Genomic DNA, 25,716 nt, shown 5'->3' with positions numbered 1-25,716 from the left:
AAACAAAGGAACAAATGAGACTAGTATTAGCACCAGGGGAACAAATTGGGAAAAGAAATAGAGGACCTTGTGGCTAGGCTCTCAGGAACGTGTGTGTCTTCCCAGGGCTGTGATCATGTGCATCAGTTTGCGGGGGCTGCCAGAGCAGAGTGCCACATCTGGGGCAGGGCGCGCGGGGGGGGGGTGCTTAAACAACAGAAATGGATTCTCTTGCAGTTGTGCGGGGAAAGATGTGTTCCAGGCCTTTCTCCTTGTCTTGTGGTTGGCCGTCTTTCCTCTTGGTCTCTTCACGCCCACTTCACTCCATGGTGTCTCTGTGTCCCGATTTTTTTTTTATAAGCACACTAGTCATACTGGATTAGGCCTACCCTAAAGACTTCATCCTAACAAGGGGGCGCCTGGGTGGCTCAGTGGGTTAAAGCCTCTGCCTTCGGCTCGGGTCGTGATCCCAGGGTTCTGGGATCGAGCCCCACATGGGGCTCTCTGCTCATCAGGGAGCCTGCTTCCTCCTCTCTCTCTCTCTGCCTGCCTCTCTGCCTACTTGTGATCTCTGTCTGTCAAATAAATAAATAAAATCTTTTAAAAAAAAGACTTCATCCTAACTAATTATATCTGCAATGAACCTATTTCCAAATAAGGTTGCATTCTGACATACTCAGGTTTGGGATGTATGAATTAAGGGGGGAAATAATTCAGCCCTGAAAGAGAGTGAACACTGATCCATCCAGAATGATGGCCCACCCCTCTAGAGGGTGGGGGAGGGGGGGAGGTGTGTCCATGGGATGAGGAGAGCAGACCTCAGCTTCCATGTGGGAAAGAAGCACACAGTGGCCCAGAATGAAGACATCAAGGCATAGAGCCACAATGGTGTCTTCTTTAAACTTGGAAGCAAGTACCAGACGAACTAAAGGAGGTGAAAGTAGTTGCTGCTGGGGAAGGGAAGTTTGGGGGAGGGTAGAAGCGTCAGTTTTCCTAACGGACCTGTACAGCTGTTTGAATCTTTAAGCATGCATGAGTCACTTGCGGGGCACAGATCTGCGTTGCCTGCGTGGCCTGCACTTAGCTGCTCCTGCCTTCATTTGAGGTGACAAAAGGAAGTGGGGACTTTATCGGCATCAAAGGTCACTACTGGCAAGAAGTCAAGTCTCAGGCTTTCTGTGACCTATTTGTCATTTTTTTACTTTTTAGCTCCTGAGGTAGGATCTACTTTAACATATTCAGAGGCACAGTTTTTGGGGGCAGTGTAGTTTATTGGATATTAGAAATTCTTCAGAAGATGTCTACTTTCTTTTCTCTTTGTTGCAGCTGTCGATTTAGAAGCAAGCTAGAAGCATCTGACAGGAACTGTCACTAACCCACTGTGAAGTTAATTTTATTTTGGTTACGGGTAATTGTTTCATGTTTGCTTCTGTGGGGAACAGCAGTGATATATTTCCTCTCTTTTTTTCTGAAAGCTTCCCTTTTGCCTCTCCATACTTCTGTGATGGTGTGATGTGATGGAGGAAATTGAATGCTAAAGTGGACACTTCCATCTGCAGACAGTCTAAATCCTACTGATGTCAGCTAGCTTGTGGAATGTGCTAGTCTGTTAGGTAGCTGGTAGGATGAATGGATTAGGCTGTCTGTGGAAATGATTAGAAGAAAAATATCTGGCAAAAGAGCAGACCAGGAAAGTTAAAAAAAATAAAACCCACTTTATGGCATAGAGTTCAATTAAGTTAGTACTAGTTAGAAATTTATGTTTGTGCCATCAGTGTACGCACTTAAACAACAAAAAGGCATGATATGTAGCCTATCATTCAATGTATACTCAAACGATTATTCAAAAATGTATATAGTCTTTGTATCTGCAGTACTATGCCAGGTGGGGACCAAGAGTAAATGAAAATATATACCTGGTCCCTTCTTTTAAGGAACTTAAGTCTGTTTTAAGTGGTAACACATATAATTGAGGAGATAATAAGAGTTAAAATAATAGTCTAAGATGGAGATTGGGAAACTGTGGGCGATGGGTTAAATATGGCCTGCTGATTATTTTTGTGAATAAGGTTGTATTGGAATTAAAGGGCTAGTATCCAAGATCTATAAGGAACTTATCAAACGTAACTCCCAAAAAACAAATAATCCACTCAAGAAATGGCCAGAAGACATGGACGTACATTTCTCCAAAGAAGACATACAAATGGCCAACAGACACATGAAAGAACGCTCCACATCACTCGGCATCAGGGAAACACAAATCAAAACCACAATGAGATACCACCTCACACCAGTCAGAATGGCTAAATTTAACAAGACAGGAAACAACAAACGTTGGCGAGGATGCAGAGAAAGGGAAACCCTCCTACACTGTTGGTGGGAATGCAAGCTGGTGTGGCCACTCTGGAAAACAGTATGGAAGTTCCTCAAAAAGCTGAAAATAGCTTTACCCTATGACCCAGCAATCGCACTACTGGGTATTTACCCCAAAGATATAGTAGTGAAACGAAGGAGCACCTGCACCCCAGTGTGCACAGCAGCAATGCTCACAATAGCCAAACTGCAGAAAGAGCCGACATGTCCATTGACAGACGAATGAACAAAGAAGATGTCGCGTGTGTTTGTATTACACATACACACACACACAAACACATACATATATACATAAACACACACACACACACACACAATGGAATACTATGCAGCCATCAGAAAGGATGAATACTTACTATTTACATCGACATGGGTGGAACTGGAGGGTATTATGCTGAATGAAATAAGTCAAGCAAAGAAAGACAGTTATCATATAGTTTCACTCATATATGGAATATAAGAAACAGTGCAGAGGATCACAGGGAGGAAGGAAGGGAAAACTGAATGGGAAGCCATCAGAGAGGAAGAAAAACCATGAGAGACTCTTAACTATAGGAAACTGTTGGAGGGGAGGGAAGTGAGGAGATGGGGTAAATGGGTGATGGGTATTGAGGGCAGGTGATAAGATGAGTACTGGATGTTATATGCGACTGATGAATTTTTGAACACTGCATCTAAAACTAATCATATACTATAATTTGGTTAATTGAATTTAAAGAAAAAAGTAGTTTTATTGGAACACAGTCATGATCATTCATATTTTTATTGGCTGCGGCTGCTTTCTCGCTATAACACCAGATTCGAGTAGTTTCTTTTTTTTTAAGAAAATTTTTTTTAAATTTTATTTATTTATCAGAGAGAGAGAGGGGAAGAGAGCGAGCACAGGCAGACAGAATGGCAGGCAGAGGCAGAGGGAGAAGCAGGCTCCCTGCTGAGCAAGAAGCCTGATGTGGGACTCGATCCCAGGACGCTGGGATCATGACCTGAGCCGAAGGCAGCTAGCTGCTTAACCAACTGAGCCACCCAGGCGTCCCCACATTCGAGTAGTTGCAACAGTTTGGCCCACAAAACCTAAAATATTTGCTATTCGGAGAAAAAAAAGTTAAGAGAAAGTTTACCAACTCCCAGTCTAAGATAATAATTCAAAGGATGTTACAAGGCAGTATATGATAATTAGAAGTGATTTGTTCAGTTAATGCTGAAGTTAATAAATCTGAGAATGTAGTGGGAGGAGTAGCCTAAGACAGGGTTTGAAGTTGACCTCAAGCCATGAAGATGGAGGAAATTTTGTGATATAAGGAATAGGGAACCAGATTTCATGGATGAGAACATCCATGTGCCCTCTGGGGAAGAATGTGTGGGGTAGTGGGGACCAGGACAGTCCAGCTGGAACTGGTGGTGGGAGCTGGGTATAAATGCAGGTGAGGTTGTCAGTGTCAAGCCTGTGCCATACAGTGGTGGCCTCTGAGTTCCAAGACCAAGAATGGGAACTTCCCCCAAATATGTTCTTTCTTTCTTTCTTTCATTTACACAATAAATATTGATTCTAGACCTATGGCCTCAGGGATATGATAGGATTCACTGAGGCACATCCTCTTTATGGACTGGTAAACCCAGCTTGTTTCACGTAATGCTAGTTCTACATGTTTTGAAGAAATAGCTTTCGTTTCCAAGAGAGGTTTACCCTTGAGATCCTCCCGAGGCTGCTAACACTGGGAGACTTGTATAGATAGGCAGTCTTCCATTCCATGGTGACAGTGTTCCGGAGAGTCTTTTGCGAAGGGAATTTTGGAAAGGAATGTTGTGTAGATGAGAGATGCAGGTGGGGGGAAGAAGAAGGAGCCTTCCCCCCACCATCCTTGGCCACTTCTTTGTCTCTTCCTTTCCTTTAGAGTGCTGTACTGTACTGTCTGCCATTTTGTGGGGATCTACAGAGCGCCCTGCAGATCTTGCAGGGTGTGCTTCTATCCCCTGGATCCTCAGCCCTGGGTAGCGGGCCAGTCATCGTAACCTTTCTTTTCCATCTGCCCCCATCTCCCTGACTCTGTGACCGCCTCCTCCTAGTCTGTATCCTGCCGCTTGGCACCTGGCTGGCACTGCCCATTCTCCCTGGGTCAGTTACTGGAAGCCGCTGAGCTCAGCTCTGAATCTGTTCTCTCCTACCTGGGCCCAGCTCTGGGGCGCCCATGTGGCTCTTCGCTCTGGCCTTACTGTGGGCTCTGGAGAGGTGGTGAGGGTGAAGCAAGGGGCCATTGCCTATTCTGCTGGGGCCTTATGGCCCCCCAGCAAAGCTTCCATTCACCTCTCAGCCAACCACTCTCACTATAAGAAATTTTCTTTTGTAAATGAAAACACACAAACAAAATATGCAGAGGAAATTCCATAGTGCATTTGCACTGAGCTTATTCTAGACTGTTTTCTTCATCTTCTCAGGTTCTCTTCTCACACCATACCCCACCAACAGATGATCCCGATTCTAGCATAAGAGAAGGCATCCGTTCCCTTGTGTATCCTCATCTTTATGTCTTTACGTCGCTACTGGAACACTTGTATTTCTTTTTATCCTCTTTTTATCTAATGTCAGAGAAAGAAATATCTTTCCTTCTCTTTTTATCCTTTCCTGACTCCTCCCCTGACTCATATTCCTGTCATCTAGCCCAATGCCTCTGTTCCCCCAGACTCTCAATAAATAGTTCCCAGACCAAGGAGCCATTCTGTCTGAAACAATGTCAGCTAAGAATTTATAAGGGCAGCAGGCCTAATCTGGCCTGGTTTCACATTTGAGCATACTATGTGTATTCATGTGTGCACTTGGGTATCTTCATGTTTTTCTTGGTATAGCCACAGTATCTGGAGCTTATGACTCAGAAAATCTTCACTGATTGAAACAATATGAGCAAGAACAGGGGCAAGGAGCCAGGCTGTGACTCCAGACTGCCTGGCAGTGGTCATATCAGGTCCCCACCCCCAGACAGGTTATCTTAATGTCTCTGGGAACCCAGTTCTTCCTAAACTGGGAGTAGCAATGGGCATGTCAGAGAGTATGCTAGTGCTTTCAGCCGCATTACAAACAACTCTGAGTGTAGCACCTTCCAACAGCCACTTTATTATGCTTTCAGAGCTTGTGGGTCAAGAATGTGGACAGGGCATGGAGAGGGTGGCTTGTCTTAGCTCCACAGTGGCTGGGGCCTTTCCTAGGAAGATTTGAAAGCCGGGAGCCACTCAGCAGCAGAGGGGCTGGGATCATGTGAAGGCACTGACACTCACGTGTTGGCCCAAGCCGGGATGACTCAGCAGCTTGGCTACTCAGTGGACACCTGGAGTGCCTGTGTGTGGGCTCTCGGTGTGACTTAGTTTCCTCACAGCATGGCAGTCCTCAGAATATTCCAGCAAGTGGGTTGGAAACTGCATATTTGGCTCTTGTCACCCAGCTTTGGAAGTCACACAGCATGACTTCCTTGCCCTCTCCTGGTCTAAGCTCTCTCAAGCCTGCCCAAATTCAAGTGCCCTGGCAGGGAGATTGGGTTCCCTCTGTTGATGGCTAGGGTCACATTCTGGAAGAGCATGAGGGGTGATGATGTAAGGAGGCTGAAGGCACCTGACACCAAGAATTTAAGAGTGTATTTTCATTCAGTACATATTGATGATATGCCTACTGTAGGCCAGACATTAGACCAGTGCTGAGTGGACGGGGTGGACACAGCAGTGTCCTCTCTGCCCCACTGTGACTTTCATTGCTGGAACAAGGACTAGAACTTTCATCTCCTTTTAGGGAGAGGGACTGGTTGAATGTCTGGATCGGATTATTTCATCTGAAGTGAGGATGAAGTGAATTCCCCCCTCATGTACCTGCTTGTTACCTCCTTCTTGGTAGTACTTCTGCAGACTTACTGGCTTGTAGCCCTGAAAGGTGCCTCAGAAACCATCATGCCTGGGGTCTGCAAGCATCGGAGCTTGTCGCTCCATGCAGACTTTTCCTCCTTCCTAAAAAGGGGCTTCGGAGAGTGTTAGAGGTATAGAGAGTCACCTTGGGTACCATCCTCTACTTGGAAATGACCCCCCCCCCATTCTGATGTGGGCCAGTCTGGGAGGGGAGAGGCAGGAGGAGGCTTCACAGGTGATTCTGATGTCTGGGTGAGGAGCTCATGTGGTGGAGACCAGCGCTTCTCAAATGACATTCTGTGTCAGTGCCCTGGAGACTTGTCACATTGCGGCTTCTGCTTTAGTAGGTCTGGGTGGCGCCAAGGGCTTGTGGCTGAGCCGTGAGGGTGTAGGGAGTACTGGTGACAGATGGATAGAAGTGCCTGCTGAAGCTTGCTCCCACCCAGTGGGCGCCAGCTCTCAGAGAATGGGGCACCGAGGGCTAGGCAAGTGATCTCCCACATTTCTGTCCTGTGTTAGCGCACCACTCTCAGAGGTGAGAACACTGTTAGAAAACGTAGTCACAGTGTGTCAGTTTGACAGCTAAATAACCAGACCTACAGCCTTCCTGAGCACATCTCAAGAAACCCCAAGTCAGAATGTAAATTGGTGTGACCAATATGGAAAACCTCCAGTATGGAGCCTCATCAAAAAATTAAAAATAGAATTATTAGGTAATCCAGAAGTCCCACTTCTGGGTATTTATCTGAAAGAAATGAAGTCACTCTCTCTAAGAGATACGTGCACTCCCATGTTCTCTGCAGCACTATTCATAATAACTGACCCACGAAAACGACTTAATGTCCCTCAGGGGCTGAATCGATAAAGAAAATATCGTGTATATATGGTGGAATAATGGCCATAAAAAAAGAGGAAATCTTAACTTGTGTGGCAACATGGATGAACCTTGAGGGCATAATGCCAAGTGAGATACGTGGGACAGAGAAAGACAAAGACTGTGTGATTTCACTTTATGGAATCTAAAATAGCCAACCTCACAGAAACAGAGTAGAGTGGTGGTTGTCAGGGTCGGGGGTGGGGTGGGTGGAATGGGAGTTGTTGGCCAAAAAGTACATATTTCCAGTAATAACATAAATATGTTTAAGGGCATCAGGGTGACTGTTGTTAACAATACTGTATCGAATACTTCAAAGTGGCTAAGAGAGTAGATCTTTTTTTTTTTTTAAAGATTTTATTTATTTATTTGACAGAGATCACAAGTAGGCAGAGAGGCAGGCAGAGAGGAGAGAGAGAGGAGGAAGGAGGCTCCCTGATGAGCAGAGAGCCCAATGTGGGGCTCGATCCCAGGACCCTGGGATCATGACCTGAGCCGAAGGCAGAGGCTTTAACCCACTGAGCCACCCAGGCGCCCCTAAGAGAGTAGATCTTAAATGTTCTCACCACTGCGACTTACACATACCAAAATGGGGATTATGTATGAAGGGAAGGATGTGTTAACTAACTTTATTGTACTCATCATGTTGTAATATAGAAGTGTATCAAATCATTACATTCTATACCTTAAACTTATGCAATGTTGTATTTCAGTTGTATCTCAAAGCTGAACAAAGAGGTCAAACATGGCAGAGAAAAATAAAATTGTATCCTCACTCCTTACATATACACACACAAAACAACAACAAAATCCAAATTCAGAATGTTCCCAGAGGCAGCCTTGCTGTTTTGTTTCAAGGTCCACACTTACAGACATGTGATAGAGAACACATTTTCAATTGTGCTTGTTGCTTACTATGGTTTTTTAAGTAGTAGCTGAAAGTATATTTCAACAAAGGAAAGAAGATGAAGCATTGTACTATGTACAAAGTAAATACAGTTTAAGTCCCAATTGCCTTGGGATTTCTTTTAAAATGCATGTCTTGTAGGGAGATAATCACAATTTTGGTTACTTGAGATGTATTTTATAATTATTTGCAAAGAATAAACTATAGTACTAAACAGAGAATATACTTTTGGATCAGTTCTTTATTTAAAAATATTTGTGGTTATCTCATGTCCTTAACAAATTCAGGTATTGAAATATACACAGGCATGTGTGCACGCACGCGCGCACACACACACACACACACACACACACACACACTTTTAATCTCTTACTTGCCTTTAAAAACCCGTTCTTCCTTTTCAGGTGCGTAGCTGTGTAGAGCATGGTGAGCTGAATGACTTAGGAAACTCCTGGTTAAACTAGGACAAGTTACCCCAGCATTAGGATTTTTCTCTTCATCGTCTAGGTTCACTGTAGAACATTGTTCTCCTTGCACATTTAGAGCATTTTAACAATCCGGAAGTGTTTCAGCATGTATTTCTTAAAGATAAGGACTCTTTTCAAAACCATAATCACAATATCATTTTTACACCTACAACAACTAACAATGTTTCCTTATCACCAGACTTCCAGCTCAAATATTCAATGACACATAGTTGAAATATTTCAAAAGATATTTGTTTGAACCGAGATCTGGAAGGTCCACACTTTGTGACTGACTCATAGCACCCAGGTCTCTTGTAATCTAGATCGCCAGGTCTCTTTTCCCTTTCCGTTGCATTATTTATTTATTTGTTTGTTTATTTTTGGTTGAAGAAGCTAAGACATTAGCTTATAGAGTTCCCTGGAGTCTGAATTTTGTTAAGTGCACCTTAGGGTGCCATTTGACATATTCCTGGACCCCTGGATCCCCTGTAAACCGGCAGTAAATCCAGAAACTTGCTTTACAGGGGGTGGCCCACCCTTCAGTCTCAAGGTTCTTGAAGCTTGATTGTCTCTCTTTGTAATGTTAGCAGCTGTTGGTGGCCATGGCCCAGGGCTGGATTACCTTAGAGGTTGCAAGATGTTGATTGTCTCATTCTCTCATTCCTTCTTCACTTGTCAGCCAGAATACTCCATAAAGAGAAATTTCTCCTCATCAACTATTTGGTTATCCTAAGTTCATATGGGTAAGGCAGGAAGAGTTTGATTCTTTCTTTTAATTTACTAGTTCTTAGAAAAGTGAGTTGGTTTCCCAACATTCTCCAAAGGCCATCATTGATTTAAAAAAAATCACAGAGAGGAGAAGGGAGTTGGGGGAAATTGGAAGGGGAGGTGAACTATGAGAGACTATGGACTCTGAAAAACAATCTGAGGGTTTTGAAGGGATGGGGGGTGGGAGGTTGGGGTACCAGGTGGTGGGTATTATAGAGGGCACGGATTGCATGGAGCACTAGGTGTGGTGAAAAAATAATGAATACTGTTGGGCCGAAAATAAATAAAAAATTAAAAAAATCACTATGAAACATACATCATATAACATGTATCGATTTGGAACATCAAACCTGTTTGACATGTTTCAATCCATTGCAGTTATTCTTACTGATACTCATGTTGTTCCATTTGTGGCCAGTGGGAGCCTTTTCTCATTCACTTCTGAATTCTTTTGACATGACTCTCTGTTAGTCTTTGATGGCTTCCTTGCTTTGACAAGATGTTTCTTGTTTTTGACAAGGTGTTTCCGGCTTGTTACCTTTCCTGCCCCAGACTCAGAATCAGCCATTTTTATAAGGCTACCTGGCTTGGTTTTTTTTAGTGAAAAATGGTATTTGGAAAGTAAGTACAATTATTTCTGGAAAAAGAAATTACACACTACTCTTCTTGGATCATCCTTCTAGAAATCTTTTGATGTGAGGCTGTTGATCCTTCTAGTTTTATTTTTTATTAACCCCATGTTTCAGTTTTGGAAAAGGTTTCAAAAGTATTAAGCCCTAGTCAAGTTTATTGATGTATTATTCTGTTTGTCCAACTTTAAATTGTAATCTTCAAAGGAAAAAAATGTTGGCTTTTTAACTTTACTTCTGTTTTGTGTTAATCTCTGTCCATAAGCACTCACTAAGAGGTTTTCTGATACTATCACAAAATATTTACAATGTAGTCGATTCAAGAAATTCTTTAAGTAGATACTCAAGTAGCAACTTTTAGTTCCAGTTGTGCTTAAAGCTGTTAAAAATGCCAACGCAAAAGAGAGTTATAATGTCGACTCGGCATTGCTATCTTTTGTCACTGGTGCAACACCGTGAAACCATCAAGTGCACCATTGCTAATAACGGCCAAGGTTCTGGTGTTGTAGGCGTTCTAGGCTTTCTTTCCAGAGTGGATGTTGGGGAGCTCCGAGTAGTTATACTTACAACGGTTTGAAATTCCAGACCGCTTGGAAGAGCTGTTGCTGTGCCATTACATTCCACCTTCAGCCCTGTGCGTTTCTCTCAGACCCAGTCTTCTTGGATTCTCAGCTTCTCATTAAAAAAAAAAAAAAAAAAAAAAAAAAATTATCCTCACAGGTTTCTCTCCACTCAGCAACAGGCACTGCTTGAGCGCCTGATGCGGCCAAACAGTCGGCTCAGCACTTGAGGGCGGAAGCGTTGGGTAATGTGACTCTTCTTTCAGGAGGCCCCCATGCTGCAGTGTTACACTTCCTTCTGCCTTCCGGGGGCTCACACGTTAGGGGGACCATGACACCTGGGGGTGTAAGTGAAGCCTGAAGAGGGGGTACTGAATCTGTCGGGGAAGGCGGTGAAGGTTCCCTGTGGTTTCCTGTCACCTGTCTACTTTCTCCCTTACCAGACAGTGCCTTTCTTACTAACAGAAGGCCAAGCAGTGACTCAGGCCTTGCCCTGGTCAGAGTGACCCCCCCGTTTTTTTCTGTGGAATTGTTCTTCACTTCCCTCCTTTTGACCTGCTTCCCCTAGTCTTCTAAGCATTCTTGCCTCTCACAGCTCAGCCCGCTTAGCTGCACTGAAGTCAGCAGAAAGCCTTTTGTCTTTCTTCTCTCATGCCGCATGTCCACCTCTAGAGCCACACTCCACCCCCGCTGCCCCCACACTGTCCTTAAGAAAAGCCAGAGCTGTATTCTGTAATAGTCCTCACAAAGTATCTGGTCCAAAGGGCCCTTAGAATTCATTTTTAATAAAAGTTTAAGCAAATATTTTGATATGTTACCCATAACCGAATGTGTTTCATGCAGTGTCTGTTGAATAAAACTGGTTCATGACATGAGTGGGTGTCAGGGGAGAAGCAGTGTTTTCTAATCATTTTACTTTATATGCTCTCTAATTAAATTAACACATAGTATAAGCAGATGTTTGGCTGTGCTTCCTTTTTAAAGTGTGGTTGGCCCCAAACCTTTTGGATCTTCTTACTGAGGAAAATAAGGGATCATCTTCTAATCAGGTACCTGTCTCTAGGTCTTTCCTTTGGATCTGAGAACCAGGCTGTTACTATAAAGTCCGGAAGCAGTGCGTATCTATTTATCCACAAGCCATTTTGTTACTTAGAACTCAAGTATTTATTAGGTAAAGCAACATTCGTGTACTTGCTTTCTTCTATTGAAAAAAATGTTATGTTTTCTTTAAGTGGATAAACTGTTTTGACTTAATTAACTTTTTATTTTTTTTTTATTTTAAGATTTTATTTATTTGAGAAAGAGAGAGAGAATGAGAGAGAGAGAGATCTTGAGAGGGGGGAGGGTCAGAGGGAGAAGCAGACTCCCTGCTGAGCAGGGAGCCCGATGTGGGACTCGATCCTGGGACTCCAGGATCATGACCTGAGCTGAAGGCAGTCGCTTAACCAACTGAGCCACCCAGGCGTCCCTTAATTAACTTTTTATTAACCTGGTTTTCTAAGGTGCAGTTTATTTTCTCCTCCAGGATTGTTGTACAGAACCATTCTCTCTACAGGCTTATCAACCATTATCAATTGTCTTGCTTCTTTGCTAGTTTTTTTTTTAACCTGCAAAATCATCTGCACACATTCTCTATGCTTTCTTTTTTTATTTAAAAACATATTTTCAGGGTACCTGGGTGGCTCAGTCATTAAGTGTCTCCCTTCGGCTTAGGTCATGATCTTGGGGTCCTGGGATCAAGCCCCGCCTCAGGCTCCCTGCACGGCGGGGAGCCTGCTTCTCCCTCTGCCGCTCCCCCTGCTTATGCTCTCTCTGTTTTTTCTCTCTCTCAAATGAATAGATAAAAATCTTACAAACAAACAAACAAACAAACATCTTTTTCAGGCCGAGTTATTCTTCACTGGCCTATTGAAGGCACGTTCTTAACAGAGCTGTGCATGAAGTGTGCAGTCGGGAAGTGTTTAATAACTCCTTGTTTCTGGCTCCCTGTGTGAGGTCTGGTGAGGCCAAGGTTTCCAAATGTAGGCTGTGAGGGACTCGCCCCCCAGCCTTTGCGAAACTTCTGGATGAGGGAGCGAGCAGCCCAGCCGCTGCCCGCATCACATTCCCATCTCTGCCTGGGCCCTTCTGCTTATGCAGAAGGGGGAGGGGGGACAGGACGGCAGAGGTGGCTGATCACAGTGGCACTTGGGAGGCTTGGACCAGTGGTCCATAACCTGTTTTGTGACTAACTAGTCACATTGGTTTTTTACTTTCTCTTGTTTAGAGTCCAACAAGTGCGCTCGCGTTTGTCATGGCATTTCATGGCGCTGAGTAGTAAGCTGTGGTTTGGAGGAATACTTTCTCAGGCTGTGCACTCACTAACCCACATTTATGGAGTATCTACTTTGTGTCAGATGCCCAGTGAGGGGGAAGAGATGCTTACATCTGCCCTTCAAGGCCTCCTAGTCCAGGGAGCAGAGAGGAGGACCCGTGTGGGGAACCTTTCAGCATGCATGATACGAGCCCATAAGGCTAGTGGCTGCGGAGTGGTTTACAGAGTGTTTACGGAGTGGTTTATGGAGCAGCTTTTGCATGCAGGAGTTTACACACACTGTCCCTCATTGTTGCAACAACCCAAATGGGTCTATTACCTCCCGGTTTCGAGCACAGAGCCGGTGAACTCAAGTGAGTTGTGTGGTCACTTTCGCACAGCTAGCTCGGATCTACGCCAGAACTCATTCCCAGGCCTTTTAGGCATCAGGGCCTGTGTTCTTTCTCCCACAGCTCACATGTTTTGTGAAGATGCTTAAAGAGGCAGCACACATTGAGAGCTGGGCCTGGAGACCAGCCTTATGCGCAGTGTCACAGGAATGTCCTTAGTGCCATGGGAAGTGTTCAGCCACAGGCCTTCTTTCCTCTCTCACGGCCAGCTGCTGCTTTTTCTTTTCTCACAATGGCTCTCATTCTCCCTGCTGAGGCCCAGTTCTTACGAGCTGCTGCTGGGCCCCTGCAGATGTCATTTAACTCTGCGGGAGGCCATCCCTGCAAACGGTACCTGGGGATAGAGTTCGGTGACTCTTTCTTCCTTGGACTCTGTGTTCTGTGCCTGTCTTCCTTGGGGAAGCTCATGTTCAGTTTTTAACAGTTTCAGGCCTTGGGAATGACCCTTTTTTGGCCCCTGAATGGTCTCCTTAGTGTTGTGTTTTTGAAGATGCCAGAGGAGAATGTGCTGATGTGGAGGTCAGCTTTGTTGGACTTGGAGGTCCTCACAGTGCTGGTGGCCCTGACCTAGGAAGTTTGGGTCCCTGAACCTTCAGCCTTGACACTACCAGGAGAGCATGGGATGGTGAGAACTGAGCCGTGGATAGTCTTGTGTAGGGAAGAGTCTGTTGTTCAAAAAGTTGACCTACAAGTGTATCTGTTAAGTTCCTCTGGTTGCAAGCAGTGGAAACCAACTCACTTTCAATCGTGATAGGGAAGAGGATTTACTGGAGGGCTACTGGCTGGTTTGTAGGATGGAAGAAAAGATGGCAGCCAGGCAGTCCCAGAGATCCCTACCTCTTTTGGGAGTCCTGCTGGGGGATCTGCTCTAGCCACATCCAGTCTTTGTCATACCCATCTACTGTTGTGAGACCTAGTTGATCCTGTGCTGGCAGAGGTGGGATATTTTCATGGGCAGTCCCATCAAACTGTGTCTTACAGGAGAGAGGAGGGTCCCCCAGATGGATTTACCTTCTGAATGGGGATTGGTCTCTCCCTGGGATACAAAGGCAGTCAACCACCTCGATCAGTGATAGCTACGATCATAAATTCCAAAATATACATCACATAGTCTTTTTAATTTTTAAAAGCTATATTGAGGTATAAAATTCTACCCATTTTAAGTGTTCAGTTAGATGATTTTAGTAAATTTATAGCATTGTGAAACCCTTACCACAATTTAATTTTAGCACGTTTCCGTCACCCCAGTAAGATCTCTTGAATTTTCTGCGGTCACTCCCTGGCTTAAGCAAGCACTGATCTTACCATCTCATTAGATTTGAACATAGATTCTTGTATGTTCTTTTTTTTTTTCTTAAAGATTTCATTTATCTACCTGACAGAGAGAGAGAGAGAGCAAGAGAGCGAGCACACAAGTAGAGCAGTAGACAGGGGGAGGGGGAGAAGCTGGCTCTCCACTGAGCAAGGAGCCAAATGTGGGACTTAATCCCAGGACTTTGGGATCATGACGGGAGCCAAAGGCAGATGCTTAACCAACTGAGCCCCCCAGGTGCCCCAGGCTCTTGTATATTCTTGACTGGTGTAAATTTTTCTGGGTATTCTGGGAACTATGCTGTATATGAAAGGAAAAATACCCCTGTTGCCGTGGATGTCTGTATCTCTCTTGTCTCACTTTTCCTCCTTTTCACTTTATATCTTCTCTTCTCTCACCGGGACTATGATATGGGAGAGTTTAGTCCCAGCCTTGACGCTGCCATGATTTAGCTCTCACCCCCTTTGTGCCTCAGTCATGGAAACTTCCAAGCCTTAATTCCTCATCTGTAAAATTAAGAAAAGGATTTGACAAGATGGTAATTAATGTTCTTTCTATCTCTAATGATCAGGAATCATGATCTTTCTCGGTGAAATCTTTTTTGGCAAATAATTACTTCTTGATTTTGTATGCTTTCCTCAATCAGACAACTGGAACAAAACAAAAAATTATTCTTTAAGATTCACAAGTGAAATGATTCTCTTTCTTTTTTATTGAGATGTAATTGACATGTAACAGTTTCAGGTGCACAATGTAATGATTTGATATTTGTATATATTTGAAAAAGATAACACAGTAAGTCTAGTTACCATCCATCACTGCACATAATTTTTTTTCTTGTGATGAGAAATTTTTAAGAGTTACTCTCAGCAACTTTGATACATGCAGTAATGTATTATTGACTATGGTCACCATACTCTACATTATATCCCCATGACTTATTTATTTTATAACTGGAAGTTTGTACGTTTTGACCCTTTTCCCCCATTTCATGTCCCCCTCAACCACTGCCAAACCCTGCCTTTGTCAAGGGCCAACCTGCTCTCTTTATCTATGAGCTTTTTTCCTTCCTGTTTTTTTTAAGAGTCCACATATAAATGAGATCATACAATAATTATCTTTCTTTGTCTCTTTCTTTCACTTAGTGTAATGACTTCAGGGTCCATCCATGTTTTTGCAAATAGAAAGATTCCATTCTTTTTTATGTCTGAATATTATGCCGTTATGTATGTGTGCCATATCTATTCATCTGTTGATGGACACTTGGCCTGCTTCCATATCATGGCTCTTGTAAATAATGCAAGAGTGAGCATAGGGGTGTAGATATCTTTTCATGTAAGTGTTTTCATTTTCTTCAGATACATGCCCAGGAGTGGGATGGCTGGGTCACATGGTAGTTCTATTTTTAGTATTTGGAGGGATCTTCATACTGCTTTCCATAGCAGCTGCACCATTCCCATCACTGGTGCACGAGGGTTCCCTTTTCTCCACATCCTCACCAACACTTGTTATGTCTTGTCTTTTTGATGATAGCCATTCTGACAGGTGTGAAGTGATATCTCGTTGTGGTTTTATTTGCATTTCTGCAATGATGAGTGATGTTGAGAACCTTTTTATGTACCTGTTGGCCATCTGTAGGTCTTCTTTGGAAAATTGTCTGTTTGGATCCTCTGCCTGTTTTCTAGTCAGATTGTGTGTGTGTGGTTTTTGTTCATTTTGTTTTATTTTTTTGTTTTGCTGTTGAGTTGTATGAATTATTTATATATCTTGGATATTAGCTCCTTATTAGATATATGATTTGTAAAGATTTTCTCCCATTCAGTAGGTTGCCTTTTCATTTCATTGATGGTTTTCTTTGCTGCATATACAGCTGAAATTATTTATTTATTTTTAAAAGATTTTATTTATTTACATGAGAGAGAGAGAGAGAGAGAGAGAGAGAATGAATGGGGGGAGGGGCAGAGGGAGAGGGAGAGGGAGAGAGAATCTTGAGCAGACTCTCTGCCAAGTGCAGAGCCCTGAGGTGGGGCTTGATCTCCTGAGCCCGAGATCATGACCTGAGCTGAAAACAAGAGTTTGTATGCTCCAGTGACTGAACTACCCAGGCGCCCGCATCTGAAATTTCTACTGTTTAAGACTGCACGAGAGGTTTGTGGCATCATCTGTGTATGTGTGTGCATGTGTGTATATGAAATTATTTCCTAAATATATTTAGAAATTATAATTCTGTGTGTGTGTATATATATATACACACACACACATACATATGTAGGAAATTATTTGGAGAACTTTCATTCTTCTTCATGTTTTTTGGTTTATTCAAATACTTTTGAGCTGGACATGATGCTAGGCAAGGGAGGTAGAAACCTGCAAAAGGTAATGGCTCTTCCCAGACGGAGCTTGCAGTCTGACTGGGCTGAGCCATCATGAACTTGTGGTGTGCTAAGTGGTGCCAGGAGACAGGAAGTTCAGTGCACAGAGGTGGGGAGGGGCCAGGTCACGGAGTGGGGCCTCTGAAATGCCGCCGTGAGAAGTTTGCTGTGAGAAGGTGCTCGGCAGCTGGCTTAGCCAACTGACAGTTGAAAAGCAGCCATTTCATCGCTGTGGGGAGGACACCTTCCAGGGAGTCTGAAGGCAGAGATCTGGGTGGTTCACATGTTTTACATGTTCAAGGAGACCTCTTATCTTGTCCAGCTCTGTCTGGACACAAGGGTTAACCATAGCTGGGGCTTTGCAGCTGTGCAGCAAACGTGTGGAGGCTGGCTTTGGCACAGAGGGCAGCTGGAGTAGTCATTTTCTGACAGGGAGATGTTCTACAGTTTTGTAATTTATGCTGTCTTTAAGTATGCGATTTTGTTTACTGTTGCCCTAATCACACCTCTGATATATTTTATTTAGCTTAGTGTTTTAATTTTGTGCTCATGCCCACTGGTGGTTTCCCAAAGGGTACCATTAACAAAAATCACAGGTAATGTTTTTTCATTCCTGCAGCTCCCTGAAGCTTCCTGAAGCCAAGGAAATGTGTTTCGGGGACGCAGACTTTCTTATTCACTTTCTTGTGAATATTTTGACTATGTTTATGAAATGTGAGGTCTTGATTTCCTGTCTGCCAAGTATTATCCTAAATTATCTTTGTCCAATGAAACTATACTACTAGGCCGCCTATGTAATTTTAAATGTCCCAGTAGCCACGTCCATAGATAAAAAGAAACAAGCAAAATTAATTTGAATAATATATTTAACCCCCATACATAAATACCATTTCGACATGCAGTCAATCTAAATTTATGATATTTTACATTCTTTTTCTCCCAATAAGTCTTTGCCACCTGCTTTGTATTTCATAACCCATCTCAACCAACTCGGACTAGTGACACTTTGGGTACCCAGTCGACAAATATGGCAGGTAATACTGTAGTGGACAGACAAAGTCCAGAACCTTTCAGAGGCTTACAGACGACACAGGACAGAACATTTCAAGTGGGTAGGAGAGACCCCGCTTCATGATTTATGAAGTCTTAAGAAAACCATACATAGGTTTCCTCCTCTTCGAGCAACCTGTTACATAAAAATTCATCTCGGCAGGAAAGATAAAGCAGGAAGTGATTATTCATGTTACAAAAGAATTAACCACAGTATTCTTTAAATAGCGAGCTCCCTTAGTGCACTGAAGAATCTGAATCAATTTGCAAAAATGTGATTGACGCTTGGCATTTTGGTACCAACTTGGTTGGGCAGAGAAGTACCTGCCATTATGAAGTGCAAGCCGAGCACTTCGGTGTATCATGGCTGACTGAGCACCTACTACGTGTCATGGCTGTTCACAGGAGAGCAAGACCAGAAGTAACCACTGGGGGTGATCTATACCCGGAAGGCCTTTAGAGGCTCCCTGGGACCGTGAGATGCGTGTGCAGCCACCACCATAAGAAACTGCCTTGAGGCCAGGGCCCAGGGAGGACTGGGGGCTGGAGGAGTCTGGAAGGTCGTAGGAGGTCTACGGCCATACCACCCTGAACGTGCCCAATCTCGTCTGGAAGGTCGTCGTAGGAGGCCGTCAGGGCCCAGCTGGTGCCAGAAGGCAGAGAGAGTGCATATGTGATGACTTAAGTGTCTAGGAGATCAAAACAAGTGTAAATCTGGAAAGACCAGGTCAGTAAGATCTTGGGAAGACTCAAAAATGATGTAGTTATGCTTTATTTATCCCTGAGCCCCTAATTCCTAATCCCCAGGCTTACTTACAGTAAGCATCAATTAAGGTGCGTCGTGGGGCTCATCAAACAAATGAGAGAGACTGAAGCAAACAGGGTGTGTTTCTCATCAGTTTGCAACAGCAGCAGGCAGCTGTTTTCTTCCCAGGAACCCTCTTGAAGCAGATGCCTCTGTTCTTTCCCAGCTTCACTTTGGTGAGGTCCATATACAGAAGGGAGAAGGTGAGATTTGTTCTTTAGGAAAGAAGCAGCAAGGTTATATTCTGGGAGTTAATGGGGTTCTGACTCCCCCAAAGTACACAGGATTCAGGTTCAGTATTTAGGTAGACTATTGACTAGATTCCTCCTTACCAGCCTTCCTGTGCTCTGTCTTCCCCAGACAGGTCCATATGTTGCTTCCCCTCACCCCCATTCCACTCACCATAATTTCCTGTTCCTGTCAGACAGACTATGAACTTTTATTTCCAAGCTCTAGTGGGATCAGTGGGGAGCCTAGGTAAGTGTTCCAAGCCTTTTCTTGGTTAAAAAAATACCTATTATTGGGGCACCTGGGTGGCTCAGTGGGTTAAAGCCTCTGCCTTTGGCTCAGGTCATGATCCTGGGGTTCTGGAATCGAGCCCTGCATCGGGCTCTCTGCTCAGCAGGGAGCCTGCTTCCCTTCCTCTCTCTCTGCCTGCCTCTCTGCCTACTTGTGATCTCTGTCAAATAAATAAACAGAATCTTTTTAAAAAATACCTATTATTAAAAAAGGAATTGAGTATTTCCATGTATATATTTATGTATAGATTGTATACATATATTACTGTATTCGTTGAGAAAACCCAAAAGAAGCTTCTAAACATTTGTTATTAGGTTTGGGTGGACTTTGGGGAACACAGAAGATTGAGTATTATATGACTTTAGACATTGGTAGGAAATGAAGGCATTTGTCTTCATGGCTCAGGTACATACTTTCAAACGTCTTGCAATTCCAGTAGTTCCATACTATAATCGGGTATTTTACACCTATGTCATTAGTGGAAAACAACCTGTATTGTAAATTGTCTTGATAATTTAGGGTTTGGGTCATCTCCCTGTAAGACCTGGTTAGCCTGTCCTTGTGTTTACCTCCCCATGTAGCTTGCAAAGTGCTCACACCAGGAGCCGAAAGCGGCAGCTCCGCCATTTCCTTGTTTACTCGGTCGCATGTCGGATATTGGCTGCACCCCTACTTTCTTTCTTTTTTTAAAGATTTTATTTATTTATTTGGCAGAGAGGGGAAGAGAGCACAAGCAGGGGGAGCAGCAGGTGGAGGGGGAGGGAGAAGCAGGCTCCCCATCAAGCAGGGAGCCCGATGTGGGGCTCGATCCCAGGACCCTGGAATCGTGACCTGAGGTGAAGGCAGACACTTCACTGACTGAGCCATCCAGGCGTCCGCATCACCTACTTTATTAACGTAAATCTTTTCAAGGCTTTCATCCTTTTATTGACAGGTAATAGCCATAAGGAGGCTTTATCAGGAGGCCTCAGGGAACTGCAGGGTTCTCATGGAGCTGAAAGCTGGCTCTGGCTCTCACTGCCATCTCGTGGGGAGCACCGCTGTCCCTCAGGCTGCTTCCTGTCCGCAGAGCCCCCTTGACTGCCAGCCCTAGAGGCTGGATGAAGGAACCAGTGTCATTCTATAAATGGAATACTTGAGGAGTTGAATTTTTCTCTTTTAAAAATTAAAATAAAATGAAATGATGTTCTAATTTTTTTTTTTTTTTTTTTGTCAACTAGTCCCTGAAGTGAGCATATCACACTTTAGAGAGCACTGGCTCAGAAAATGGTCTTAACTGCTTTGCTGAGCTTCAGGTTCTTTCATTGGGAAGATGAACATCATAATATTGTGAGGATTAAATGAGATAATGCAGGAAAACGTCAGGCGCAGAAACACTGGTTACTGTAGGCTCCGTTCCAATAGCAGAGCCTCAGTAGATCGCTGTCTATGTCATTTGAAGAAAGTTGTTGTTGTTGTTGTTGTTGTTGTTTTTTAAAGATTTTATTTATCGGGCGCCTAGGTGGCTCAGTGGGTTAAGCCGCTGCCTTCGGCTCGGGTCATGATCTCAGGGTCTTGGGATCGAGTCCCACATCGGGCTCTCTGCTCAGCAGGTAGCCTGCTTCCTCCTCTCTCTCTCTGCCTACTTGTAATCTCTCTCTGTCAAATAAATAAATAAATCTTAAAAAAAAAAGATTTTATTTATCTATTTGACAGATGGAGATTACAAGTAGGCAGAGAGGCAGACAGAGAGAGAGGGGGAAGCAGACTCCCTCCTGAGCAGAGAGCCCCATGCGGGGCTCGATACCAGGACCCTGAGATCATGACCTGAGCCGAAGGCAGAGGCTTAACCCACTGAGCCACCTAGGCGCCCCAAGAAAGTTGTTTTTTAATTGACCTGGTTCTGATTGTTACGACAGTTCATTTGAATTGCTGGTGAGCAAAGCATGAGACAAGAAAGTAGAAGTGTTCTGCCTTTATACTGGTCAGGAACCAGGAAAAATCTGAAAAGGTTGCTTTCTTTATGCTCTTATGCTCCTCCTTTTTGTTGATAAGCAATGAAAAGGGTTTACAATTCACCTTCATCCTGGGCGGATTCATGACGCAAAGTCAGCCAGCTAATTTTGGAATGGAAAAATGATCCACACGAGGACATTTCATGTTGGGGTGCTTATGAACCGGCTGGGCTGGCTGACACGAATGGACAGGGTGAGCGTGGTAGTCTGGATAGCCAGGGTCTTCCGATGCGGAATCACTTTGGGAATTCATCCCTAAGGATATGCAAAACCCATGTGATGAGGGGCCTAGTCACCTACCAGCCATTTTCCTGGAAACCTTGCCCCATTGGACTGAAATTTCAAAAGTCGTGTGTGCTTTTTTGTCTCCTACTGGAGAGATCTTTGGCAAACCCAAGATTACTAAGGTTTTCTTCTGTGCTTTCTTATGAAGATTTTATAGTTTTAGTTCTTAAATGGAGGTCTGTGATCTATTCTGAGTTCATTTTTGTATGTGTGCTTTATGCAGGGTTCATGTAAAACCTTTCCTCTTCCATTTCTGTAATCCCTAAATGGCTAATTTACTACTTGAGGGTTCACCTAATTTTTGCTACCCTTCTACTTGTTCATTTGCCATTCTTTCATTCATATTGACCCGCAAATATAGAAGGAAAAGGACAGGAGGTTTATTGGTTGAGGTGTGTGTGAAGCAAGACCCAAAGTGTAGATGAATCGCACGGTCCATTTATGGAAAGTTGCCATGCTCAGGATCGCTTAGCTCCGCTAACGTGCATGTGTACTGTGTCTACAAGAAGACCCATCTGTGTCACCTGTTGCCTCCACCTATGACCAGGTGTAAAACATTACCCAGACCGGGAGAATGCTTTAAAATGGTGTTGCTGCCTGAGGGGCGTCTGGCTGGCTCAGTCAGCTGACCGTCTGCCTTCAACTCAGGTCATGATCCTGAGGTCTTGGGATCGAGCCCCCATGTCTGTGTCCCCGCTCGGCAGGGAGTCTTCTGAAGATTCTCTCTTTCTGCCTCTCCCCACTGCTTGCGCGCTTGTTCTCCCCCTCTCTCTCTCTCTCTCAAATAAATAAATAAAATCTTTGAAAAAAATATGGTGTTGCTGCCTGAGAGAGGCCTTCTGTGGAGAGGGCAGTTGTGCACGTAGACATAAGAAGTCCGAGACATCAGCGTGGCCAGCGGGGCCCTCCGTGTCAGCTGTCATTATACATGCCGTGGCTGAGAGAGGGGCATCATCTCTGTAGCGTGGTGGTTATTATCACCCACATTTTACATGCCTGAGGCCCAGAGAAGTTACCATCACACAGTTAGTCTTGGCAGGGGTGGGGACACCTCAGTACCAAATCTGCATCTGTTACTGCCTTCCCTGTGCTTGGAGAAGTGATGCCGCGTTCCCTCTGGGAGTACACACGTTGTTGGCCTTCTGCCGTTGTGTGATTTCCCCTCTGAAGCTCTTGCTGGCCCTGAAACCGGTAGGCCACTCTGACTGTGCCTGACCACGGACCTATGCTTTGTGGTTTCTGTGCGACAGGCCTCAGGTTAACCAAAATCAGGTTGCTGTGTGGGGCCCTGTTACTTTAAGTATTGGTAGAGGGGAACTCCCTCTAATATGACTGCTGATCTCCCAGGGTTGGTGGGCCTCAGACTTCTGCAGCCTTTCATCTAAACTGTCCTTTTTTTCTGTCCCTGTTCCTTCCAGTGGAGGCCATAGTGGAGTTTGACTACCAGGCCCAGCACGACGATGAGCTGACGATCAGCGTGGGTGAGATCATCACCAACATCAGGAAGGAGGATGGAGGCTGGTGGGAGGGACAGATCAACGGCAGGAGAGGTTTGTTCCCTGACAACTTTGTAAGAGTGAGTACAACGTGAAACCCTTTTCCTGTCTCCTGAATGGGTTCTACTGACCAAAGATTTGGGGGCACATCAGGGATTTCGTGGGCTTTCCTAGGGAATGAGTTGGCAGTTTGACCTCTTGTGGCTATCAAGAAGAGCGTGTAGAAAAAAAAAAAAAAAAAAAGCCCTGGCAGCTCAGCTCAAAAAAAAAAAAAGAGAAGAGCATGTAGAGCTTTGCACCAACTATCTAGGGACCCATTTTGAACTTGTTTTCTTAATGCCCAGAATGTTCTCTTTTTAAAGTACATCACTTAAAAAATACTGGAAAAATATAAAGCTTGTTAAATTGTTTTTATTTATGTACTCGTTTGCTTGCTTTGATGTTTTAAAGGAATTTTACCCTTTTCCATTCCATTCAAAATGAGATGAAAGTGGTTTTGACTATTTAAGTCAAGTAGTAATCAAACTAAATGTAGAATTTCAGTTATGCTATGTTTTCAACCTTTATATTCACATCACTTTTTTTTTATGAGAACTCTATTTAATTTTCCTTTCTCCTTCGTGACCATGAAGTGTTGCATAAAATCTACTTCTTCAATAAGGTTTGGAAAATTATGCCCTTTGCAGAAGTCATCTAGGGGTTAATTATAAAAATGTAGCCCATTCATGTTAAGAAATTATATACTGCAAGTTGTACATAATTGTTGGAATTGGGTTTAAAAAGGCGGGGGGGCAGGTCACCTCGAGGCTGTTCCATGTGGGAAATACCAAGTAGGTCTAAAAATTTTTTGTACCATGAACTTCCCGTCTAATGCTAGGGAAGCCTGGCTTGTTCGTGGTAGGAAGGCCTGTGCACAAATCCCCAGAGCGTCTGCTGTAGTTTTGGCGGGTAGCAGACCACGCCTAAGACCTGCGGCTGTGGGGAGCAGGTGGTGTGGGGAATGCTGGGCCCAGAGAAGCACGTGCCCTGGTCAGAGAGCCTCAGGGGCTGCATGGGAGGGTTTTATGAAAAGGGATTGATGATGAGAAACAGTGCCCAACCCCTGAGCCTGTATCCCGCCCCCCAGTCTAGAACAAATAGGAACTCAGCTCAGTGTCTTTCTTTAGGATTTTGCCTCAGAGTGATCCTGCTAACATTTCTTTAGTTCATTTTGTTGTTGTGCAGAGGGCTGGGGGAAGTTTTGTTGGTAACATGCTGATAACCTTACTTTCTGTAAGTAGTTGTGGGAATAAAAACTTTTTTTTTCTTGGACTACAGTTGAACCTAGCAGCTCTCTCCCCTTTTAAGAGTCGGAAAGCATTACGTCTGGGCTACCACAGATTGGCTGTTGAATTGATGTATAAATGGGGAATTATTGTGCCCTTCCAAACAAAATCCCCAATTTTGGGACAAGGACTATCCTTGAAGTTGTGCAAATTCCGATGGGGAAGGAGGGTTTGTCCAGATAAAAGGGAGAAAGTTTGGTGTGAAGGTAGAGGAGAAAGAAGTTGAGAGAGGAGGACCACGGGCCAGAGAAAGGAAGGTCTGGGAGAGAGAGAAGAGGACCCTGGGAAGGAGGTGAGGGCTGTGGGAGAGAGAGAGGAAGCTCTGGGAAGGAAGGGGGGACTTGGGAGGAGGGAGAATATCCCTGGGAAGGAGAAGGGGCAGCAGTGTTGGCACCAGTTTTGAGGGGAGGCCCTCTTTTGAAAGCCTTATTTTGATGTTCTATAGGCTCGGTGCCCCCTTATTCCTAAACCACACATCCATAGACTCAGAAAACTTCTGAGTTGTACTTTGTTCAGGGCTTAAGGCTGGGCCACCTGTTTAAGCATTTGTGGGAGCTGGGCAGGCACCGGGACAGGGAAGCACAGTGCGCGGAGAGCCCAGGCAGGCTCAGAACCTCTCCTGCTTGCTCAAGGAGTGCTGGGGAGCCAGAGCTCCTCACTGTGAGCCCAGGGCCATGTGGTTCTGGCGAGGGGCCCCTCTCCACCCTTCTCCACCTGCTGGGGCTGGGGCTGGGCCTTGGGCCATCGCAGCCAGCGGGCTTCTGCCCTCTGGCTTCCATGGGCTTCGGCTCAAGGGGAGCGCTGGCAGGAGACGGCCGGGAGGGAAGGAGGCCAGCCAGGTCAGGGATTACCCTGCTGGCTTGCTGCCCCGGGGCTGTCCGTCTGCCAGACGGTGGCTGCTCCTAAGGCCCCTTCCTCCACATTCCTTTCTCTTCATCCCCTGTCACTAGCCCCGCCTCCTGCCTCAGAGTTTCTCACCCACTTTGGGGTAGGGGGTGGGGAGGACGTCGTCTCCTTAGTCCCACCTCAGATTACCTAATTCGGGTGTGCCATCTGCTTCCTTTTTGGAGCCCGACTACCTCATCTGGCCACTCTGAGGACTAAGGGAGGCAGGACTTAGCGTGTGGCTGGCCACCGACTGAGTGTGTCGCTGTTCATGTCTCCCTCTCCCCTGGCCTGAGGGCCTTATCACTTGTCTTCTCACCTCAGCTAGAGCACTTCCAGTGTGGGAAGTCACACTCTAGGGAGGTGCTCATTCCACCGGAGCCAGAAAGGATGTGGCAGGAACGGCTGGGGCTGCACCACTTGTGGCTGTCACATTTGGCAGAAAAAGAAACTTCTATTCTTTCAGATGGCTGAGTCTATTTTCAAGTCTTCACCCACTGGGAATGTTTTAGGCCTATTATTGAAAAATCT

General features: G+C 44.7%; 1 protein-coding gene across 5 annotated transcripts in view; it reads left to right on the top strand.

The window, feature by feature from the left end:
* Window positions 1–25,716, top strand: part of SH3KBP1 (SH3 domain containing kinase binding protein 1) — a 340,162-nt gene that overhangs the window by 30,807 nt on the left and 283,639 nt on the right. For 4 of the 5 annotated variants that reach the window (XM_013059639.2, XM_045089361.1, XM_013059636.2 and 1 more), the window contains exon 2: window positions 22,898–23,055. In XM_013059639.2, the coding sequence (XP_012915093.1) occupies window positions 22,898–23,055 (158 nt within the window). The remainder of the gene's footprint in view (window positions 1–22,897; window positions 23,056–25,716) is intronic. The other variant, XM_045089360.1, reaches the window with a different exon arrangement.

This window comes from Mustela putorius, unplaced genomic scaffold, assembly GCF_011764305.1.
Source record: "Mustela putorius furo isolate JIRA1106 unplaced genomic scaffold, ASM1176430v1.1 tig00003836_pilon_pilon_pilon, whole genome shotgun sequence".
In the NCBI taxonomy this organism is placed as follows: domain Eukaryota; kingdom Metazoa; phylum Chordata; class Mammalia; order Carnivora; family Mustelidae; genus Mustela; species Mustela putorius.
Note: the sequence above shows the minus strand (reverse complement) of the source record. Positions and strands in the feature narration are given on the sequence as shown.